The sequence below is a fragment of the Pongo abelii genome, chromosome 6, assembly GCF_028885655.2.
Source record: "Pongo abelii isolate AG06213 chromosome 6, NHGRI_mPonAbe1-v2.0_pri, whole genome shotgun sequence".
NCBI classification, from domain to species: Eukaryota; Metazoa; Chordata; class Mammalia; order Primates; family Hominidae; genus Pongo; species Pongo abelii.
Genome location: NC_071991.2, coordinates 44536135 through 44561524, shown reverse-complemented (window position 1 = coordinate 44561524; position 25390 = coordinate 44536135). Strand labels below are relative to the sequence as shown.

The window sequence follows — 25390 nt, the reverse complement described above, 5'->3', positions numbered from 1 at the left end:
TTACATGTAGTAGAGAAGAATGTGTTGGCTGGAATGTTCTACATATATATATTTCCATTTGGCTTAGATCATTATTAAGTCTAATGTTTCCTTGTTGATTTTCTGTCTAGATGATATGTTTATTTTTTAAAATGGCATATTAAAGTCTTTTACTACTATTGTATTGCTGCTAATCTCTCCTTTTAGAACTATTCATATTTACTTTATGTATTTAGGTGTTCTGATTTGGGTACATATGTATTTACAATTGTTATGTCCTCTTGCTGAAGTGACTCCATTATTATTATATAAGGTCCTTCTCTATTGTCTTTACAATTTTTGCATTAAAGCCTATTTTTTCTGAGTCTAGGAACTCTTGCTTTCTTTTGGTTTTCAGTTGTGTGCAATATATTTTTCCATTCCTTCACTTTCAGTCTATGGGTATCCTTAAAGATGAAGGGAATCTCTTGTAGTCAGCATACTACAAGAGAAAGAAAACAAAACCAACTGGTTTTTCTTTCCTTTTACTTTTATTTATTTATTTATTTTTAATTCATTCAACTACTCTGCTCTTTTTTTTTTTTTGGAAGAATTTAATCCAACAAATTCAATGTACTTAGAGATAGGTATGGAGTTAATACTGCCATTTCATTCATTGTTTTGTAGTTGTTTTGTAGATACTTTTTCTTTTCTTTCTCTCTTGCTGTCTTCCTTTGTGGTTAATTGAATTTTTTTCTAGTAGTATGTTTTAATTTCTTGTTTTTTACCTTTTGTGTATTTTTTCTTTGTGAATACCGTGAAGTTTACAAGAACTTATGATTTTTCTAATAGTTATAGCATGTAACAATAGTTATAGCACATTATTGTAGTTAAAAAACTCTACATTTTCACTTCACTCCCTCTTCTCCACATGTTGAATTTTTGATGTTAAAACATGCATCACATTACATTGCATATTCTTTAACGAATTATTATAGTTGTTATTGTTTTTAATAGTTTTATCTTTTAACCTTCATTCTAAAGATGTAAGTAATTTACACACCATCATTACCATATGAGTATATTCTGAATTTGATTGTGTACTTACTTTTATCAGTGAGTTTTTTTTTTTTTTAATTATACTTTAGGTTTTATGGTACATGTGCACAATGTGCAGGTTAGTTACATATGTATACATATGCCATGCTGGTGCGCTGCACCCACCAACTCGTCATCTAGCATTAGGTATATCTCCCAGTGCTATCCCTCCCCCTTCCCCCTACCCCACAACAGTCCCCGAAGTGCGATGTTCCCCTTCCTGTGTCCATGTGTTCTCATTGTTCAATTCCCACCTATGAGTGAGAACATGCGGTGTTTAGTTTTTTGTTCTTGCGATAGTTTACTGAGAATGATGATTTCCAATTTCATCCATGTCCCTACAAAGGACATGAACTCATCATTTTTTATGGCTGCATAGTATTCCATGGTGTATATGTGCCACATTTTCTTTTTTTTTTTTTTGTTTTTTTGTTTTTGTTTTTGTTTTTTTCTTTTATTATTATTATTATTATTATTATTATTATACTTTAGGTTTTATGGTACATGTGCGCAATGTGCAGGTAAGTTACATATGTATACATGTGCCATGCTGGTGTACTGCACCCACCAACCCGTCATCTAGCATTAGGTATATCTCCCAATGCTAATCCAGTCTATCATTGTTGGACATTTGGGTTGGTTCCAAGTCTTTGCTATTGTGAATAATGCCACAATAAACATACGTGTGCATGTGTCTTTATAGCAGCATGATTTATAGTCCTTTGGGTATATACCCAGTAATGGGATGGCTGTGTCAAATGGAATTTCTAGTTCTAGATCCCTGAGGAATCGCCACACTGACTTCCACAATGGTTGAACTAGTTTACAGTCCCACCAACAGTGTAAAAGTGTTCCTATTTCTCCACATCCTCTCCAGCACCTGTTGTTTCCTGATTTTTTAATGATTGCCATTCTAACTGGTGTGAGATGGTATCTCATTGTGGTTTTGATTTGCATTTCTCTGATGGCCAGTGATGGTGAGCATTTTTTCATGTGTTTTTTGGCTGCATAAATGTCTTCTTTTGAGAAGTGTCTGTTCATGTCCTTTGCCCACTTTTTGATGGGGTTGTTTGTTTTTTTCTTGTAAATTTGCTTGAGTTCATTGTAGATTCTGGATATTAGCCCTTTGTCAGATGAGTAGGTTGCGAAAATTTTCTCCCATTTTGTAGGTTGTCTGTTCACTCTGATGCTAGTTTCTTTTGCTGTGCAGAAGCTCTTGAGTTTAATTAGATCCCATTTGTCAATTTTGGCTTTTGTTGCCATTGCTTTTGGTGTTTTAGACATGAAGTCCTTGCCCATGCCTATGTCCTGAATGGTAATGCCTACGTTTTCTTCTAGGGTTTTTATGGTTTTAGGTCTAATGTTTAAGTCTTTAATCCATCTTGAATTGATTTTTGTATAAGGTGAAAGGAAGGGATCCAGTTTCAGCTTTCTCCATATGGCTAGCCGGTTTTCCCAGCACCATTTATTAAATAGGGAATCCTTTCCCCATTTCTTGTTTTTCTCAGGTTTGTCAAAGATCAGATAGTTGTAGACATGTGGCATTATTTCTGACGGCTCTGTTCTGTTCCATTGATCTATATCTCTGTATTGGTACCAGTACCATGCTGTTTTGGTTACTGTAGCCTTGTAGTATAGTTTGAAGTCAGGTAGTGTGATGCCTCCAGCTTTGTTCTTTGGGCTTAGGATTGACTTGGCTATGCGGGCTCTTTTTTGGTTCCATATGAACTTTAAAGTAGTTTTTTCCAATTCTGTGAAGAAAGTCATTGGTAGCTTGATGGAGATGGCATGGAATCTATAAATTACCTTGGGCAGTATGGCCATTTTCACGATATTGATTCTTCCTACCCATGAGCATGGAATGTTCTTCCACTTGTTTGTATCCTCTTTTATTTCCTTGAGCAGTGGTTTGTAGTTCTCCTTGAAGAGGTTCTTCACATCCCTTGTAAGTTGGATTCCTAGGTATTTTATTCTCTTTGAAGCAATTGTGAATGGGAGTTCACTCATGATTTGGCTCTCTGTTTGTCTGTTATTGGTGTGTAAGAATGCTTGTGATTTTTGTACATTGATTTTGTATCCTGAGACTTTGCTGAAGTAGCTTATCAGCTTAAGGAGATTTTGGGCTGAGACAATGGGGTTTTCTAAATATACAATCATGTCGTCTGCAAACAGGGACAATTTGACTTCCTCTTTTCCTAATTGAATACCCTTTATTTCCTTCTCCTGCCTAATTGCCCTGGCCAGAACTTCCAACACTATGTTGAATGGAAGTGGTGAGAGAGGGCATCCCTGTCTTGTGCCAGTTTTCAAAGGGAATGCTTCAAGTTTTTGCCCATTCAGTATGATATTGGCTGTGGGTTTGTCATAGATAGCTCTTATTATTTTGAGATACGTCCCATCAATACCTAATTTATTGAGAGTTTTTAGCATGACGAGTTGTTGAATTTTGTCAAAGGCCTTTTCTGCATCTATAGAGATAATCATGTGGTTTTTGTCTTTGGTTCTGTTTATATGCTGGATTACATTTATTGATTTGCGTATGTTGAACCAGCCTTGCATCCCAGGGATGAAGCCCACTTAATCATGATGGATAAGCTTTTTGATGTGCTGCTGGATTCTGTTTGCCAGTATTTTATTGAGGATTTTTGCATCAATGTTCATCAAGGATATTGGTCTAAAATTCTCTTTTTTGGTTGTGTCTCTGCCCGGCTTTGGTATCAGGATGATGCTGGCCTCATAAAATGAGTTAGGGAGGATTCCCTCTTTTTCTGTTGATTGGAATAGTTTCAGAAGGAATGGTACCAGTTCCTTCTTCTACCTCTGGTAGAATTCGGCTGTGAACCCATCTGGTCCTGGACTTTTTTTGGTTAGTAAGCTATTGATTATTGCCACAATTTCAGCTCCTGTTATTGGTCTATTCAGAGATTCAACTTCTTCCTGGTTTAGTCTTGGGAGGGTGTATGTGTTGAGGAATTTATCCATTTCTTCTAGATTTTCTAGTTTATTTGCATAGAAGTGTTTGTAGTATTCTCTGATGATAGTTTGCATTTCTGTGGGATCGGTGGTGATATCCCCTTTATCATTTTTTATTGCATCTATTTGATTCTTCTCTCTTTTTTTCTTTATTAATCTTGCTAGCGGTCTATCAATTTTGTTGATCCTTTCAAAAAACCAGCTCCTGGATTCATTGATTTTTTGAAGGGTTTTTTGTGTCTCTATTTCCTTCAGTTCTGCTCTGATTTTAGTTATTTCTTGCCTTCTGCTAGCTTTTGAATGTGTTTGCTCTTGCTTTTCTAGTTCTTTTAATTGTGATGTTAGGGTGTCAATTTTGGATCTTTCCTGCTTTCTCGTATGGGCATTTAGTGCTATAAATTTCCCTCTACACACTGCTTTGAATGCATCCCAGAGATTCTGGTATGTTGTGTCTTGGTTCTCGTTGGTTTCAAAGAACATCTTTATTTCTGCCTTCATTTCGTTATGTACCCAGTAGTCATTCAGCAGCAGGTTGTTCAGTTTCCATGTAGTTGAGCGGTTTTGAGTGAGATTCTTAATCCTGAGTTCTAGCTTGATTGCACTGTGATCTGAGAGATAGTTTGTTATAATTTCTGTTCTTTTACATTTACTGAGGAGAGCTTTATTTCCAAGTATGTGGTCAATTTTGGAATAGGTGTGGTGTGGTGCTGAAAAAAATGTATATGCTGTTGATTTGGGGTGGAGAGTTCTGTAGATGTCTATTATGCCTGCTTGGTGCAGAGCTGAGTTCAATTCCTGGGTATCCTTGTTGACTTTCTGTCTCGTTGATCTGTCTAATGTTGACAGTGGGGTGTTAAAGTCTCCCATTATTAATGTGTGGGAGTCTAAGTCTCTTTGCAGGTCACTCAGGACTTGCTTTATGAATCTGGGTGTTCCTGTATTGGGTGCATATATATTTAGGATAGTTAGCTCTTCTTGTTGAATTAATCCCTTTACGATTATGTAATGGCCTTCTTTGTCTCTTTTGATCTTTGTTGGTTTAAGGTCTGTTTTATGAAAGACTAGGATTGCAACCCCTGCCTTTTTTTGTTTTCCATTTGCTTGGTAGATCTTCCTCCATCCTTTTATTTTGAGCCTATGTGTGTCTCTGCACGTGAGATGGGTTTCCTGAATACAGCACACTGATGGGTCTTGAGTCTTTATCCAATTTGCCAGTCTGTGTCTTTTAATTGGAGCATTTAGTCCATTTACATTTAAAGTTAATATTGTTATGTGTGAATTTGATCCTGTCATGATGTTAGCTGGTTATTTTGCTCATTAGTTGATGCAGTCTCTTCCTAGTCTCGATGGTCTTTACATTTTGGCATGATTTTGCAGTGGCTGGTACCGGTTGTGCCTTTCCATGTTTAACGCTTCCTTCAGGAGCTCTTTTAGGGCAGGCCTGGTGGTGACAAAATCTCTCAGCATTTGCTTGTCTGTAAAGGATTTTATTTCTCCTTCACTTAGGAAGTTTAGTTTGGCTGGATATGAAATTCTGGGTTGAAAATTCTTTTCTTTAAGAATGTTGAATATTGGCCCCCACTCTCTTCTGGCTTGTAGGGTTTCTGCCGAGAGATCCGCTGTTGGTCTGATGGGCTTCCCTTTGAGGGTAACCTGACCTTTCTCTCTGGCTGCCCTTAACATTTTTTCCTTCATTTCAACTTTGGTGAATCTGACAATTATGTGTCTTGGAGTTGCTCTTCTCGAGGAGTATCTTTGTGGCGTTCTCTGTATTTCCTGAATGTGAATGTTGGCCTGCCTTGCTAGATTGGGGAAGTTCTCCTGGATAATATCCTGCAGAGTGTTTTCCAACTTGGTTCCATTCTCCCTGTCACTTTCAGGTACACCAGTCAGACGTAGATTTGGTCTTTTCACATAGTCCCACATTTCTTGGAGGCTTTGCTCATTTCTTTTTATTCTTTTTTCTCTAAACTTCCCTTCTCGCTTCATTTCATTCATTTCATCTTCCATGGCTGATACCCTTTCTTCCATTTGATCGCATCAGCTCCTGAGGCTTCTGCATTCTTCACGTAATTCTCGAGCCTTGGTTTTAAGCTCCATCAGCTCCTTTAAGTACTTCTCTGTATTGGTTATTCTAGTTATACATTCTTGTAAATTTTTTTCAAAGTTAACTTCTTTGCCTTTGGTTTGAATATCCTCCCGTAGCTCGGAGTAATTTGATCGTCTGAAGCCTTCTTCTCTCAGCTCGTCAAAGTCATTCTCCGTCCAGCTTTGTTCCGTTGCTGGTGAGGAACTGCGTTCCTTTGGAGGAGGAGAGGTACTCTGCTTTTTAGAGTTTCCAGTTTTTCTGCTCTGTTTTTTCCCCATCTTTGTGGTTTTATCTACTTTTGGTCTTTGATGATGGTGATGTACAGATGGGTTTTTGGTGTGGATGTCCTTTCTGTTAGTTTTCCTTCTAACAGACAGGACCCTCAGCTGCAGGTCTGTTGGAGTACCCGGCCGGCCCTGTGAGGTGTCAGTCTGCCCCTGCTGGGGGTGCCTCCCAGTTAGGCTGCTCCGGGGTCAGGGGTCAGGGACCCACTTGACGAGGCAGTCTGCCCGTTCTCAGATCTCCAGCTGCGTGCTGGGAGAACCACTGCTCTCCTCAAAGCTGTCAGACAGGGACATTTAAGTCTGCAGAGGTTACTGCTGTCTTTTTGTTTGTCTGTGCCCTGCCCCCAGAGGTGGAGCCTACAGAGGCAGGCAGGCCTCCTTGAGCTGTGGTGGGCTCCATCCAGTTCAAGCTTCCTGGCTGCTTTGTTTACCTAAGCGTGCCTGGGCAATGGCGGGCGCCCCTCCCTCAGCCTCGCTGCCGACTTGCTGTTTGATCTCAGACTGCTGTGCTAGCAATCAGCGAGACTCCGTGCGGGCTATAATCTCCTGGTGCATCGTTTCCTAAGCCCGTCGGAAAAGCACAGTATTGGGGTGGGAATGGCCCGATTTTCCAGGTGCCCTCTGTCACCCCTGGAAAGGGAACTCCCTGACCCCTTGCGCTTCCCGAGTGAGGCAATGCCTCGCCCCTGCTTCGGCTGGTGCACGGTGCCCTCACCCACTGACCTGCGCCCACTGTCTGGCACTCCCTAGTGAGATGAACACTGTACCTCAGATGGAAATGCAGAAATCACCCGTCTTCTGCGTCGCTCACGCGGGGAGCTGTAGACTGGGGCTGTTCCTATTCGGCCATCTTGGCTCCTCCTCCTCAGTGAGTTTTATACTTCAGATTTTTCATATTACTCACTCATGTCCTTTTCTTTCAGCTTGAAGAACGATCTTTAGCATTTCTGGTAAGGCAGGATGGATTTCCTTAGCTTTTATGTGTCTAGAAAAGTCTTTATTTCTCCTTTATTTCTGAAGGATAACATGCTGGGTACAGTATTCCTAGTTGATGGTTATTTTCCTTCAATGTGTTAAATATATCATTTCACTCTCTCCTGACCTGTAAATGTTTCTGTTGAGAAATCTTCTGCCAGGTGTATTGAAAGTTGCTTATATGTTAATTGCTTCTTTTCTCTTGTTGCTTTCAGTATCCTATGGTTTTGATATTAGACAGTTTGATTATAATATATATTTGGTTAGCCTGATTTTGATGAAATCTGTTTGGAGATCTTTGATTTTTCTGTGAACAAATATTTGTATCTTTCTTCAGGCTTGGGAGTTTTCCTGCTGTTATTTCTTTAAATGTGGTTGTACCCCTTTACCTTTCTCCACTCTCTTGAATGCCAACAACTGCTCTTTTAATGTGGTCTCATACTTCCATTAAGCATTCTTCATTTTTTTTTCTTTTTCTCCACTGCCCGTATATTTTCAAATAGTCTGACTTTGAATTCACAGATGTTTCTTCTACTTGGTTAATTCTGCTTTTCATGTTCTCTGTTGCAGTTTTTTTTTGGGGGGTGAGGGTTCACTTCATTTTCAGCTCCAGGATTTGGGGTTTTAAAAAATTATTTTAATTTCTCTGTTACATTTCTCTGACATTTGTTTCTCTGTATTTTCTTTAAGTTCACTGAGCTTCCTTAAAACTGCTATTTTGTGCCAGGCATGGTGGCTCACGCCTGTAATCCGAGCACTTTGGGAAGCCGAGGCAGGAGGATCACCTGAGGTCAAGAGATAGAGACAATCCTGGACAATATGGTGAAATCCTGTCTCTACTAAAAATACAAAAATTAGCTGGATGTAGTGGTGCATGCCTGTAGTTCCAGCTACTCAGGAGGCTGAGGCAGGAGAATCATTTGAACCCAGGAGGTCGAGGTTGCAGTGAGCCAAGATCACACCACTGCACTCCAGCCTGGTGACAGAGCGAGACTCTGTCTCAAAACAAAACAAAACAAAACAAAAACAAACAACAAAACAAAACACACACACACACAGACTGCTATTGTGAATACTTTGTCATGCACTTCACTGATCTCTATCTCTTCAAGGTCAGTCCCCAGCACATTATTTTGTCCATTTGGTGATGTCATGTTTCCTTGATTGTTCCTGATCCTTGTGGTTGTGTTTTGATGCCTGTGAATTGAAGGAGATATTTGTTACAGTCCTTACCATCTGGTTATGCCTAGTAATGTTCCTCAACAGTAAGCCTGTCTAGAAATCTTGAGCAGACCCTCTGTAGTGGTCCCAAAGCCTATGATCACTATAGCTATTGCAGCACTAGAAGGAGCTCTAAGCCCAGGACAACCATGGCCAGTGCCACCCAGGCTTGAGTTCCTTGACTTATACAGCTGGTACAGAAGCTGTCTGGAATCAATCTGAGGAAGACTCAATGAGAGCACCAGCTTTGTGTGGAGGCTGGTCATGGGTTCAAGCCTGGAAGACCTGTGGTCTGTGTTTCCTGCAGCGTAATGTTGTTGGCTAGTTTCTCTTGTGTGGTACCTTCATTGGCCAGAATGCAGAGCAACCACCAAGGTTTGTATATTTGTTGCTATGAGCTCCAACCCTGTGCTTTGTTTCTAACTGAGCCTAGGTGGTCTAGCCCTGCTGGTACTCTCAAAATTTCTCATGAGTTCTCGGAATGGTGGGGAACCTGAATGTCTGCTTTGAGCTCCACTTTTCCCACTGCAGAAATTGTGAATATAGGGCAATTCACAGTGTGTGGTACTGTTTTGGCTTGGGAGAGAAGTGACGTGGCCAGAGAATTGTTCTTACCATTTCATTATAGTTTTTCTCAGTTTTTTGGTGCAATGGGATGTCTCAGCCTCTCAAGTCCTTGAATATTCAGACTGAGACTTTTGCCTGATGATAGTTACTAGTTGGATTTCTTTGTGGAGGAGTTCAGCTATAGAATACCTATTCCTTCATCTTGCTGCTGTCACTCTAAAAGAATGGATTTTTAAGGTCATTTGAATTCCTGAGATCTTATGACTCTGGAAAGTATAGGAAGTCCCTAAATTGAAACATGATGTTTTAAGCATTTGTATGTTAGTCAGTTTTTGAAATGTGAATTTTTTTTTCCCTAAGACATACTGCAAGATTTTCTGCAAGACATACAGAATTTAGGGACTAGTCTCAAAGAAAAATTAAGAGGAGATGCTGTGCTATTCCAGTTTAATCTAAGGGTCTCAAATTGTCCTTTTCTCAGTGTCTGGGTCTAATTAAACATAGTCTTTCCAAGGTTTTAGGAGACAATTATGTACCACATTAATTCAAACTAATGTCACTGAGAGACTTTTATTCTTTCCAAATCATCATATATTCACTCATTCAGCAAATATTGAGCGCCAGTTATCTTCTAATTATTGTGTAGATGGCAGTCAAGAAACAGTCTGTTTTTAGTGTGAGAGAAGATAGTGGTACTGGGGAAGGTGACAGTCAAACAGACTTGAGACACCCCTAACATTGGTGACTTTTTGGAAGGAGGAATATTGGAGGCAATATGTTTTTAACCAGATATTGCTATAGTCTCGGTGTGCGGAATCAAGGGCCAGGACTGTGGTAGTTACAGTGCGAATGGAGGAGTAGTTGATTCTATAAGGCAATTGTATCTAAGTTATAAGAAATGATGAAAAGGAAGGAGTTCCAGGTTTAGCCAAGGGTGTGAGTTCTGGCAAGTGAGGAATCCTAGGTTTTTGAAGGAAATGGAAATCATAAAGTCTTCCATGGTCATGATATCATGGGGATGCTAATACATCTGAGTGGAATTATCCTATGGTACATAGAAAAAGGGAACTAGGGAAAGAAAGGTCTGGGCTGGTAATATGGATGTGGGTGTCATCTGCATAGAAATGACAAGATGACTTAGGTGAGTAAAAGAGAACAAAGAATATTGGGAGTGTCAAAAAAAAAAGCACAAATGTCCAAAGCAGTGTTTAGAGAACCAAGGGAGGGCCGGGTGTGGTGGCTCATGCCTGTAATTCCAGCACTTTGGGAGGCCAAGGCAGGAGGATCACCTGAGGTCAGGAGTTTGAGACCAGTCTGGCAAACATGGTGAAACCCGTTTCTACTAAAAATACAAAAATTAGCCAGGCGTGGTGGTGGGCACCTGTAATCCCAGCTATTTGGGAGGCTGAGGCTGGAGAATCACTTGAACCTGAGAGGTCGAGGTTGCAGTGAGCCGAGATTGCACCACTGAACTCCAGCCTGGGCGATAGAGCGAAACTCTGTCTCAAAAAAAAAAATTATAATAATAATCTAGGAAACCAAGGGAGAATGGTGTCACAAGACCTCTGGGTAGAATAGTTAACATCATCAAATACTACATAGTGATGTAGTATGACAACCATGAAAAGAATATTGGATTTGACAAATGATCACTGGAGACCTTTAGAGACTGGGTAAGAAAAGGCATTCATGACCAAACCAGATTTCAGAGGCTCAGGAGAGATGGTGGATTGAAAACAGATATATAAGAGTAATTAAAAGGGTTGGGAATGTCTAGAAAACAATTTTTTTTTTCAAATGGGAACTTGTTTTTGTTATTGATGATAATATGGAAGATACTACTAATCAGCAGATTTTGGATGCATCAGAGGCAAAGCGTATGTTGCTTCCTGTCAAGTTTCTCATCTACATCAGCCATACATCTCTAGTCTCACCTACATCAGCCCATTGTCTGCATCTGTGCTGAGTAGGTCAGTCCCCTGCCTAAAGACCTCTCTGGGTTCCTTGTTGCAAGAAGAAATCCAATATTCTTAGCATAGCAGACAAGTTGCTTTGCATTCTGGTTCTAAACTCTGTCACATTTCATCTTCTGCCACTTGGGGCACAGGAGATTTCAGATTCTTTCCAAGTTAAATCTTTGTACATATTGCTCTTTCTACCTGGAAGAGCCTTTCTCTCATCTTTCACATGTCTAATTCTAACTTGTCTTTCAACACTTGGCTCAAATATCGCATTGTTTTTGAACCCTTTCCTGTCTCCGTGGGTCCAGTGCAAGTCTCCCTCTTTGTTGCTTCAACCATAAGTTGTTTCTTTGTATCTTTGTTTCAGTATCCTGCATTGTAATTCATCTATTTTCATAGCTGTGTTCTCCATTAGACTATATGAACTCTTAACACAGGGACGGTCTTTTTTATTGCAATCTCCATGGCAGATGCAAAACAAACTCTTGCTAAAAGCATTGGGAATGAATGTGTATCAATGTAATAATATATACTGAGGTATATACGATAGAAGTGAAGAAGCATATTATTAGTGCAAAAAATGAACAGTTTCACCTCTGCTCCTTCATTTTTTAGCTGTGACCATATATAATGAATAAAATATGTGAAGCTATGCATTCTGAATGTATTCTGCTACAGTCATTATGTGTTAGAATGTGGTTTTGGAGTTATGCAGTCTCAGCTTTAAACATGACATCTGACTCTAAAAGCTGTATGAATTTGAGCAAGCTAATTTCTCTGAACCTGAGTTTCCTATTGGTCAAATGAGGATAATACCGTATAGTCCGGTTGTGAAGATAAAATTGACAAAATATAGACTAAACAATTTAATAACCAGCATTTAGTTGTCACTAATGTCACGATTATTTCCAACTCTCACCTTCATGGCTGAGATCTCTTATTAGTTTCTCTTTGGTCTTGTATTTGTCTCATTTGCAACTTTAATTCATTTTATAAAGAGAAGAATGTTTCATTTCTTAAGTGGAATTTTGATGTTAGGAAATTTAACATCAGCTGTGCTTCACCTATCTAAATGATACTGTTTGATTCATAATACTCATTCCCAGCATTAAGTGAATTTACAAAAATCTAGAATGAAATATATGTGTTGATTTAGTAAGTTGCCAATTAAATTTGAGTTGTTCGTGAGTCTCCAAATAATTTCCCAGTGAAGGCCCTAGCTTCACTTGCTAAGCTGGATCTGAGGACACTCTTTTGTTTTAACTTCTGAAATCTATTGCCCTGAGTGATTTAGATCAGCTTTTTAAATTTTTTTTAGCAGAATTTTTGTGGTTAATAAAAACATGTGCTTACAGCTTTTTGCATAAAGGATTCCACATCCGATTTAGATCAAGAGATAGATTTTTAGAAAAAAAATGATGGATATGTCCTCTGAGAGCAGTGGAATGCAACGATGTTCTGTCTCTCTCTGATTGAGTTCATGGCATTTCAGAACCCTTCCACACCCACACCCACGCAAAGACACAAACAGTGGTCACAACTGCAGCTCCCGCAGTCTCATTTCCAGAGTGCATCCGTTGTTTTCCATAACATGAAATAAATCCCTCTCTTTTGCCCAGTGGTGAAAAGCTTATATAAATACTAAAACTTCAACTATTCCCTTGAGTTTTCTGTTGGCTAACCTGCAGCCATGGGTTGTTTGGATATTGACATGCATTTGCTGTGTAGATCTTTCAGGCCACTTTGGTGAGTCCAGTGGTGATAAATTCTGTTGTCTTGAAAATTTATCAGGCTAACTGTTTTAACACTCCATTTATGAAAACTTAAGTAATTGACACCCTCATTGAAAAGGCTACAGGTTCAAAGTATCTCTTTTATTCTTTCAGCATATATCATTCTGATGATATTTATCTATATATATTTTAGGAAGCCTTGGCCAGGAGATGACTGGAACAGTCATTGAAAAGAAAGTAAGAATGTAAAGAATTGATTAGAGCCCAAACATTTAACCTGGCATTGTTATTCTTATTAAAGATTTTTTAAAACTATATTTAGAAGTGAAGTATTTTATTGTGTACCACATAGGGGTAGTTAACATTACTGGACTGAAATAAAATGTATAATAAAAAATCCTTATCCATCGAATTGGAGAGAAAATGGAAGGCATATACTTAAAAACAAAAATCAATACTTGGTGTATAGTGGGCAATCAGTAAATGAATGTGTGGATAGAATTGATTAGATTCCTAGTGAAATGTAATACTACCTTTATAAAAAATATTTATTATATCCTTAAATAAAAACTTATATGATTGAACATCATTGTTCATATAGTAGCCTTATTTTGGAACATACATTTATTCCATGTTTTTCTTTTTATTTCTCGTTTTTCATTTCTTCTCTTACACAGCAATCAATAAAGTGTCCTTCAGTATTGAAACTATTGAAACTATTCTTTTTTTTTTTGAGATGGAGTTTTGCTCTTGTTGTCCAGGCCTGGAGTGCAATGGTGCGACCTCACTCACTGCAATGTCTGTCTCCTGGGTTCAAGGGATTCTCCTGCCTCAGCCTCCTAAGTAGCTGGGATTACAGCCACCCGCCACCATGCCCGGCTAAATTTTTGTATTTTTAGTAGAGACAGGGTTTCATCATTTTGGTCAGGCTGGTTTCGAACTCCTGACCTCAGGTGATCCACCCGCCTTGGCCTCCCAAAGTGCTGAGATTACAGGTGTGAGCCACCACACCTGGCCGAAACTATTCCTATGCTTTTTTTTTTTTAATGGTGAAAGAAGTAAATTTAATACAGTTTCCTCTGGAGTCTGCAGATTTGAAGCTAATTCTAGCTATGTACAGGAGAACTGAAGGGAAGTCCATGAATACTCTACTATTGTTTCACTAGCCCTTTCATATTAGTAAAACATTTTAGTCTACTTTGGCTAATATTTTAAAAATGTCTCTTTTGTTACCTAGATTATTAATTAATTAAAACAGGTTTGATATTTTAATAATCAATAATTCTGAAATTCTTCATACCTTAGAAACTAATTGTGTTGTGGTGTCCCTATAGATCCAAGATTTTATTTCTGTGTTCACTGTTTTTACAGAGAAGAAATATAAAACAATAAATCTCATAAATGTGTTAGCTTCCCTTCCTTAAGACCTATTAGAGAAAATAAAGAAAATCCATGTGCTTTTCTGTCTGTGAAGTCCAATTTTAAATTATAGTAGAAATAAAACAGACAAAGGATTTGGATGAATTTGAGTTTTGTTGGTTAAACTGAAATATCACTCTTTGCATGTCTTGAGTTGTGTTGGTTAGTAAATCACAGTGCAAAGGTTGTTTGTAGGCCAATGGTTGTGACCATTAATTTTTGTGTACTTTTCCCAAAGCTTTCTTAAAACAGCTATATTAGTATTTTTTTTGTTTTGAAGAATAATATATCAGTGCCTATCCTAACCTGATTTCCACTACCTGAAACCTAAAAGACATATTGCCCAATGACTTCACACTCAAAGTACAATGATATTATTATTATTAAATTCGTAAATTGCTCAGAGAGTTCATAGCAATAGAAATAGGAAGAATTACATCTCTAAATGATGGATTTTTAAACACTAGCACCTGGGTGGCTACTCTTATCCACTACAGGGCCACTCAAGTCATTTCATACAGACAACCTTCTCTCAAATGAGGTGTAAAGAAAGACTAGGAAACACAGTTTTATCACTATTGCTTGCTTTGAAAGAGGGCCACATGATAGAAGAGTCTGTGTTACATTCCTTCCTGTGTAAAAAATTTATCCTTGTTTGTCTGCTTAGGTTTGAAGAAGAACTGACCAGCAAGTGGTTACATCTTTTTGAAGGCAGTGGAGTCCCGTATGGCCCAATCAACAACATGAAGAATGTATTTGCAGAACCTCAGGTTTGTTTTTGAAGTTTAACAACACAAGCATTTGCCTCTGTTTTCTGTCCAGATTGACTTATATCAAGGTACCTTTGCCATTGATCGCAAACTTAAGTCACATGATGTGAATTTTCACCATCATATTAAAATTGTTTGTGGGTCTGAGATAAAAAGAACCAGAACTTAGAAGTGCCTGTCCATAAGCATACTTATGTCTCTGTTAGATTTAATACACTGTATTTCTTCATCAGCTACTACATGAAGTTTCTGTGGCCAGGGTATTTAATTTTCCTGAAAAACAGAAATATACACAATTGAGATATTGGGGTTGGGTACTCAGAGACTATTCTTTGTAGGAAGAAATATGAGAACTTTCATACCTCTGACCATATGATTATCTTAAACCTCTGATCATATGATTATATGTATAAACCTCTGATCATATGATTATACCTCTGATCATATGATTATCTCTCTGATCATATGTTTATCTTAAAATGTACAGAGCAGGTCATATTTAATTCTGCAAATGAGAGGACTTTGTTTGCTTTGATGAATATATGTTATTTGTAAGGCATAAATTTTACACAGATAGATATTTGTGCTCTACATTGCTTATCAGGCTCCTTTTTGGGCTCCAGGAGCAGGGTCACCTGAAAATATATTTACTTTACAACATTGTTCAAGTGATTATTTTTAGATGATGTGAAAATAATGTTTTGATTTTATTACTTCAATCAATATAACTACAAGCAATTTACCATTTCTCAAATTCATCCATTGATCCCCCAAAGTAGAGGGACTCCATTTTAAAGCTTTCACTATGATTATTCAACTGTCTTGTCAGTTTCCAACATTCAAAACTATGGGGTATATTTTCTTGGGTTCTTTATATTTATATAGTGGCAGGTTTTTCTCAGAAATAAATTACTGAGCATAGAATACACCTTTTGAGGGAGGAGACCTTTGTTGGAAAACCTTTGGTGCCTTTTATCTTACATGAATATCTGCTTAAAAGAAAATTGAAATATTTTAAATTTAATGGTTACTACGTTTACTGGAGAAAAAAAGTGAATGAATTCAGGAATTCTGCTTGTGCTATTTTTTCAGCCAAGATTGTGAATATCTCAAGGCTTTGTTCATGTTAAAACATTGGTCAATAATGGTCAATAAGTATTTGAGATAAAGGGGCCCATTTGGTGTGTACTATGTGAATTCATCTGAAAGGGACCCCACACCATCAGTGGATTAATGCCTGGTGATTCTTTACAAGGAGGTAGCATTGTGCATACTCTGAATATTGTAGACCAGGGGACTGTTTTTCTCACTTTATAACTTTGAGTGAGGCCAAGCCATCATTTGAAGCTGTCGTGTATTGAGGTGTTACGTAGAACTTCGTGTTTACCTCAGTTTGAGGGTACATTTTTCTGGAGATATTTCCTAAGAGTTTTTCCATTAGCATTTCTATTGCTCCATCTGTGTTTTATCAGAGATGAAGGCACCAAAGCAAAGAATTATTTTTAAATATATCATTTAAAAATATATTAAGTATATTCTAACGCTACCTATTTTTTAGGCTTTGATAAACAAAGATTTATAATCCCACCCACTATCTTAAAATAATTCACTTTATTGGCTAGCTCAAAGTGAATATAGGATAATTAGGATTTTTATACCTAATTTTCTCTTGTGGTTCAATGTAATTACTTTAATCTTTGCATCTCAATTCTTCTGGAACTATAAAAATTTTTGTTATTGGTCTATGGCATATTTTCAGTCATTAGCCTACTTTCCAAAATGGAGAACACTTATATTACCTAAGTCAACGTACAAGCTTTTCATACTATTACAAATGTCTCTACAAACTGCCCTGTGTGTAAATTTGTGTAAAACAGATTATTTTTGAAAACCCTCAAGATAACATCTAACTGTGATGACTTAGTTCATTCATTTATTCAACAAACTTATGATATATCCAGTGCTTGTGACTTAGCAGAAATTCAGTACACAATGTATACCTGCTATTTAAGTCCATTTTGAATTTATTTATTAGAAAGGTAGGGGTTAATGAGTTGTTTAACTGGAATGTGCAAGCTTTCCAAATAATCAAGCTGCTCCTGTGCAGTCCCCCCTCCCCTTTTAAAAATCCTCCCCACCATAACTATCATCCTGTGTACTCCTGAGTGAGGCTGACAAGCTCTATCTTCAGGGCTAGTTGGAAAACCCTTGGTGATCTGAGGGAACTCAGTGTAACATAATGGTTAAGACCATGGAGTCAAAATTGTTGGGCAGTTTATTATAAACTTCTAGACTTTAGTTTCCTTAAGTGTAAAATGGTGAAATAGCATCTGAGATACTGTTTATGAAGGGAACAGCACAGGGATTGCAAGATGGTAAACAGCCAATGCCTAGTAGTAGCTGTGGTTATGATGGTGCCCTTTAAGGTTATAGTCTTGTTTAACTTGTTTTACTTACCTGTGGATAGTGGATAGAGGAAAATCCAGTGTAACTTTGGGGATGGGGATCATTAAGTTAAGCTTGCACTCTGCTATCCTTTTATAAAAATATATCTGCAAACTCTATGCCAAGAAGAGAACTTCCCTTCCTCATTTCTGATGATTGAAAACCCTTTTATTTTTCATTTTCCGTAAAAGTTTTTTCTAAGTGTGATTTCCGTTTAAGGTATCCTCCCTTGTTTTGCCTCTGATGAGCTGTAGAGTTTCTTGGCCCTGGGTGCATAGAAACGGCCACTTCTGTTCAGATGTGGGAACGCACCGCTGGCGCGTGTGGCCCACTCTCCGTGTGCGCTGTGCCAGCACAGCTGCTAGTTCAACTGAAAATTGCTTTGGTTGAAGTACAAGGCCTGGAACATGGCGCAGGAATGGAGACTTTGATAAAGTGAAAAAGGGGTATGTCTAACAACAACAACAAAAGCCAGGATTGGGAGACTCAGTAACGGCAGAAAAATTTGAGTGCCTACTTCTCAAGTAGACCATTTACAGCATTTCATTTGTGGTTTGAAGTTGGAGACAACAAAAATTTACTTGATGGTAGAAACTATTTCTAGCCTAACAGTTTCATCATAGTCTCATGGATTGAGGTAACTTGATTTTTTGATTCAACCAAAACAACAGATGATATTTTTTTTTCATGGATAAATGAGAGATTGTCTACCTTTTATCCTCTGACTATATGTGACAGACCTTTGCACAGTTAAAGTGATCCTACAGGCATCCACTGTTAAGTCAATCAAGAATACTGCAGGCTGGCTAACCTGCACATTGCGCACATGTATCCTAAAACCTAAAGTATAAAAAAAAAAAAAAAAAGAACATATAATTTAAAAAAAAGAATACTGCAGGCTGGGTGGAGGGGGATTGGTCTGCATTTACTGAAAGTTCTGAGGAGTTTTTATTCAAAACCCTTAGAGTGGGAGTTTTATTGTCTTTCTCTCTCAATGACAAATTATCTGTGGAAAGCTCTGTGCATTATAGATGTATAATATAGATTATCTGCATATAGATTTTAATAGCCAGTCATTTTTCCAAGTGCTTTCTTAAAATATCTTCTTTTAATCAAGCCAAGATTGTGCAGTACATTAAAGGAATTCTTAAAAAGTTTCAAAAACTTACTAGATGACCTCAGTATGGTCCTATTTAACATACCCTCGGGAACATGTGCATGAAATACATTGTGGTTTGAGGGTTTCCAACCCAAACACACTTAAAAGAAAATACAGCTTTTAATAGAAACTATTCGAATTCCTGCAAACATAGGTATATATCTCACCACTGAGAGGGATTAAAAGCATCATTGTCTACATTGAGAATCAAAAGGGAATGTGCCATTCTGCTTTTAGGCTTTGCTTTAGACTTTTTACTTGGTGATTCCAGTGTATCACCATCTTTGATTAAACTGCTCAGTTAAAAACTATGAGTGATTGAAGCCTCTGATTCGTGTTTTTCTTTGTCATGGATGCCATGACCTGAGGGTAGGGAAGAGAGGGCAAAGGGTGTCACAAAACTGGTGTTATTTAATAGAGTCTTCACATTTGTACCACACAAGTCGAATATATCAGGTGTAAGACATCACTCTGAAGCATCACTTCTGAGAACTATTGGGAGGAAAATATCAGAACTATTGAAATATCACAGCTGGCCCTGATTTTAACTAGTGCCAAACACCTGCAGGCTCTAAAAGGATACCAAAACAAAACCCCACCCTGTGGCAGCAAGCCATCCCTTAACAACCCTTTCTTAACTTCGCATCACCATCAAAATTGATTTAACATTTTCTCCAGAAACCTTATTCTTCCTGTCCCAGAAGGCCATTACAACCCCTTTAGCAAATCTTTCGTATGGGATGAATATGTCATAGAAACAGAGTGAAGTCTTGAAATATTTGATGGCTGAAAATTATCTGTTTTCATCTCATTATTTGTATAAGCTTTTGAAATTGGAGAGTTTATTAATCTCTAAACTACCTCATATTATCTGAGTGATTTTGTTTTAGCACATTTTGGCAAAATATCTGAGCATCTTATTTTTTTTAAAAAGGCCAATGTTCATATAGCAAACATCAGAAGCACCCCCAAAATACAGAGTTATTTTTCAAGACCTTTCTATCACACACACACACACACACAAACACACCCACACTCACTTCTGATGCATTTTAAAGATCACCTTTCAAATGACATTAGTTAATATTTCTTGAAATGCAGTTTCATAGCCCTCAGAGGGTTATACGAGTCAAGCAAAATTATATTCTTGTTTCTAATACTGCTGGGAAATACATATATACAGTGGTCTTTGCAACTGGAAAACTGTTGGTAAAGATCTTATGTAAAATAGTAGGTCTGGAAATAATTCCTAGTAGGCAAGGAGATAAAAACATAAATTTTATGTGTGTCTCTGAATATACATGACACATTTAACTGATGTACAAATTTAGATACATCATATTATTTGTGTATTTGTTTTATCATCCCTGGGTGTAATATTTTAAGTATTTGAAGAAATAATGTATTTTTGATGTAGGTGATTAAATAAAATAAAAATGGAGAGTTTAAGCTCCCAGTTTTATATTAATATATAAAGTATGAGGCAATAGTGTACAGTTTTATCTTGAGTTGAGAAAATTATCCTATTGCAAAAAACTTCCTGTGTTATTATTTAAGAGGAAATGTTAAAATGTCGAATAAGAATCAAGGACTTAGTATGACATTACTGGCATTTTATGTTCTTTTTCTTCTATATACCTACAAAATTTGGACACATTTTTTATGGACACAATGTCTTTAAGCTATAACACACAGGGGCAAAGGAGATCATAATCATTTCTTCATTCAGTCATCCTTTCCTTCATTCAGTAAATCATCATTGACATCCACTATGTGTATGGTCTTGTGTTTGTATTTGGCAAGGAGTGGTACGATGGTAGAAAGTGAATCAAGAGGACAAAGCTGTCAAAATTTCAAGGACTTTGCAGTTTAGGTTAAGGTAGAAAGTGTTCAGTGTCACAGAAGAGTTACACATAAATGCTCTGAGCATTTCTAATAGCAAGAAATATCAGGCATAAAACTTGGGATTTTCTTGTTTAATGATGTAACAAAAGTTTAAAATCTGACAAAAAAATTTAAAATGTCTTAAGCATATTTGCCCCAGAACTCTTTATCCTTTTAAATGCCTTTTGTAATTAGTTTATTCTGTTACTAATAAATTTCTTCTCAATGACTAAGAAGAAGATAATGGAGGGTTTCAGCTTTTACTATTTAGTAATTTTGAAATTATTTGTGACCTTGGTACATAAAATATATTTTGATGTCTTATAACATTATTCTTTCTCTGTTTCTCGCTCTCTTTCTCTAGCATGTGCTATAGTTTATTCATCAAGCTCCACATATGTACTTTATATTTTCTGAACACTTCTATAATATTTCAGAGTGGAAATATATAGTACAATCATTGACTTTTACTAAACTTTGAACTTGCAAGCCAAAGACATAATTGTTTTAATGTGTAAAAAATTAAAATCAAGAAAACTGAATTATACTATTTGGAGGCATTTTGCAACCCAGAATAAAGAGTAATTAGTACCAGCTAATTTTTGAAAATAGTTCAGCACAGTGCTTTACAATAAAAATATAATGTAAGCCATATTTATAATTTAAATTATGTAGTGGGCAAATTTTAAAAATAAAATAGCAAAATTAATTTAATATTAAATTAATAGCAAAATGTATAATTTTAATTATATATTTTATTTAACTTAAAATATTCAAAATATAAGTGCAATTAAAATTAAAGGAGAACATTAATGAAACATTTTAAATGTTGTGCTAAGTCTTTGAAATCCATTGTGCATTTTATGCTTATAGCACTTGTTGCAGACTAGTCTCATTTCATGTACTCAGTAGCCACATGTGGCTAGTGGCTGCAATGTTGGCGGGATCAAGCTAGCCAATTACAAAAATATGTGGGAGTTTGTTCTTCACTTTATTCTCCAGCTTTGCTCACTTTTTAGTTATTTTAATTGTCATTTGTTAGCCTCCAACTAACATATAATTTTAGACTTAATATCATCATAGTATTTGCTTTGAAGGCATAAGAATTTCATCTTTTAAAAGTCCTATATGGAGTACATAATTAGCATGCATTCTACTACCCATTTCTTTTTGGCAACCTTCTAAATTTGTATTGGAAGGAAAAGCTTTTACTCAAACAAATGATTTCTATAGTAACAAAATGAAAACATGTAATAAGTTAGCAACTCTCTTTTCTCATACAAATAATGTCAGATTTTAGGGCTTTCAGGCTTGGTTTTTTTGAGGGAGTTGAAAAGAAAAATCCAAGGCCTAGATACAGAAAACTATCAATATTAACCTTGATTGAGAGAAATAAAAGGTTTGAATATATGTAGAGACATAGTCATTCATGGCTGCAAACACTGAATATTGTTAAGGTATCAATTATTCCCAGATTACTTATTGCTTTAATATAATTGCAATCAAAGTCCTGGTAGAATATTTTTCTGAAATTTTTTAGCAAGTGGTTTTTCAAGTCTACCATAAAAAACTTGTGGACGAGAATAGCAAATATTTTGTATGTTTAAACATAAGTAATGAGAAGGAAGCAAGCATTATCATACATAATTAAATATATTCCAAAACCGTAATAATGGGGCTAGCAAAAAATAAAGAGATAGATCAATGAAACATAAAGAAAAACTTTAAAACATGCATAGAGATTTGGTATGTGATAAAAATAGCGTGACAAATAAGAGGAGAAAGGGAGACATTTTCTGTTTGAAATAAAGGACATTAACTGTTACTTTTCTCTTAAAATTATATCTATGCTTTATGCCCAGATAATAGAGGTTTCAGAGTTTACTGTAGACTATTTTTAATTAAAAGAAAGTATTCATGAAAATCAGTTAGATTTTAAGAAAAGGAAAGGTTTTCTAAGCATCAATGCAATAGAAGATGTCAGAAAGAAAAGAAATCGATAAATTTGGTTAGTAAAAGTGAAAACCTGTAAAGTACATATCGGTATGATAAAAATACAAAGTTTAGTTACAGAGCAATATTAAGTTATTGCAATGAATATGACCGAATGCTGTTATAACCTAAATATCTTAAGAGCTCTTAGAAACAATAGAAAACACTAACATTTCTAAGAGAATAATGGGCAGAAGACATAAGATGCCACTTTGTACAAAACTCGGAAAATCCAAAGAATCAATAAACATAAAATGAAGGTCAGCTTTGCTAACTGTAAATGGAAAGATACGTTGGTCAAAGAGTACAAACTTTCAAATATAAAACTTTTCATTTATAAAGGTACTTATAACATGAGTAAGTTCTGGAGACTTAAATACAGTATAGTGACTATAGTTAAGGAAAATGTATTTTCTACTTCAAATTTGTTGGGAGAATAGATCTCTTCTTTTTTTAAAAAAACAACAACAAACAAACAAGGTTTTGCTCTGTTTCCCAGGCTGTACTGCCTGGATAATTTTGTTTATTTTTTTGTAGAAATGAGATCTCACTATGTTGCCCAGGCTGGTCTCAGCCTCTGGCCTCTGCCTGTGCTCCTGCCTCAGCCTTCCAAAGTGCTGGGATTATGTACCTGGCCAATAATAGATTTTTTTTTTTCTTTGAGCATTGCCTTTGTCTGTTGTCCTGGCTGGAGTGCACTGACACAATCTTGGCTCACTGCAACATCTGCCTCCCAGGCTCAAGCAACTCTCATGCCTCAGCCTTCCCAGTAGCTAGGATTAGAAGGGCGTGCCACCACACCTGCTAATTTTTGTATTTTTAGCAGAGACAGGGTTTCACCATGTTGGCCAGGCTGGTCTCGAAATCCTGGCCTCAAGTGATCCGCACACCTTAGCCTCCCAGAGTGCTGGGGTAACAGGTGTGAGCCACCATGCCCGGCCTAGATCCAGTTGTCTCGGTACCATTGTTGAAAACACTTTTATTTTCTAGTGAATTTTCATGTCAATTAATCTTGCTCAAAATCAATTCACCATTAATATAAAGAGATTATTTATAAATTCTTGATTATTTAGGAATGTCTTATTTAGTATCCACTGTTATGTATTTCCCAAACTTTCTAATGTTAATTTCTAATATCACTCGTTGTGTTTGAAAACATACTTTGTGTGATTTCAGCTCTTTTATATTCATTGAGTCTTGTTATGCCCTAGCATATAATCCATTTTGTAGAATATTTCATGTATTTTTGGAAGAATTTGTATTCTGTTGGAATATTTTGTAGGTGTCTATTAGGTCCCTTTGTCTGTCTTATCAGTATGAAGGTCTCTCTAATTCTAGTAACATTTTTGTTTTAGTATCTATTTTCTGATATTAGTGTAGCCACTCTATTCTCTTCCATGGTGATTGATTATATTATACATCCTTTTATTTTCAACCTGTTTGTAACTTTGATTCTAAAGTATGTCTCATGTAGAGGGTAGATAGATGGATCCTGTTTTTTTTCTTTAATTCAATCTGAAAATATCTACCTTTTGATTAGGTTATTCAAGCCAGTCATAATGTTATGATTGATAGGTTGGATTTACATCTGCCATTTTGCTTTATGTTTTCTATGTCTTATGTCTTTTATACCCCTCTGCTCCCACTTTATTGTCTTCTTTTGTACTAAGTGGGTATTTTCTAGCATACCATTTTAATTCCCTTAATAATTTTTAAGGTAATATTTTTGAGTTTTCTTATTGTTTTATCTAAGCCTTGTAATATGCATCTCAATTTATCAAAATTGACTTCAGTTTTGTACTGATTTAATTACAACGAAACAATGTTTTCTGCTACACACTTCCTTTTTGTATGTGTGTGCATATATACATATAAAACACATCTACGTATATTAAAAACTCAACAATATACTCTTATAGTATTAGATTTATTTAATATTATGTCTTATATAATGTTAAATCTTTTATGGAAGCTGGTGAAAGAAATAAGAGCAAGTCTATATTGATAATATTTGTTATAGTAATCTTTTTGTTAACCCTATCTTATTCTTTGTTTCTTGCTATTGATTTGAGTTATTAAATGGTATCTTTTTCTTATTTCAATATAGCTTTTTGCTCTTACTCATAATGATTGTGTAATTATTGTCAAATGTGTTACATTTATATATGTTAAAGGCCTAACAATACACTTATATACATATTGTTTATTGAAATTGCTTTTTAAATCAATCAAGAGAAGAAATATTCAACTGTATTGTTTTGTGAAATTGCATACATGATTACTTTTACTGGTGCTCTCTTTTTTATGTGTGCATGGATTCAGTATGTTGATGATATTAGTTACTTTCACCCTAAAAGATTTTCTTTGGTGTTCATTTTAATGTAAGTCTATTAGCAATGTGAATTTTTTCCACTTTTTTTGATCTGAGATTGCCTTTAGTTTGCCATCTTTTTGAAAAATATTTTGCTGGATATGATTCTTGTTAAACAGTTTCTTCGCTGAACACTTTGAATATGTCATTCCACTGCCTTCTGACTTCCATTGTGTTTGATAATAAGTAATGTGTTAATCTTACTAGATTCCCTTGAGTGTAATGTATCATTTTTATTTTGCTCCTCTGTTCAAGGATGAAAGATTTCCTCTGTCTTTGAACATTTTTAGTATGATATATCTGGATGTTTGTGGTTCTATTAACAGTTAATCTATTTTCAGTTCATTCAGCTTCTTGGATGTGTTGATTATACAATTGATGTATTTGAGTTCATTGAGGTTCTTGGATGTTTCTCATAAAATCTGAATAGTTTTCAGCCATTTTTTCTTTGATTTTTAAAAATTCTTTTTTCTTCTAGTACTTCCATTATA

At 36.2% G+C, this 25390-nt stretch overlaps 1 protein-coding gene across 19 annotated transcripts in view; it reads left to right on the top strand.

Moving 5' to 3' along the window:
- SUGCT (succinyl-CoA:glutarate-CoA transferase) overlaps window positions 1-25390 on the top strand; it is a 735129-nt gene that overhangs the window by 347821 nt on the left and 361918 nt on the right. For all 19 annotated transcript variants that reach the window (XM_063725726.1, XM_054560560.2, XM_002818027.5 and 16 more), the window contains one exon: window positions 14946-15048. In XM_063725726.1, the coding sequence (XP_063581796.1) occupies window positions 14946-15048 (103 nt within the window). The remainder of the gene's footprint in view (window positions 1-14945; window positions 15049-25390) is intronic.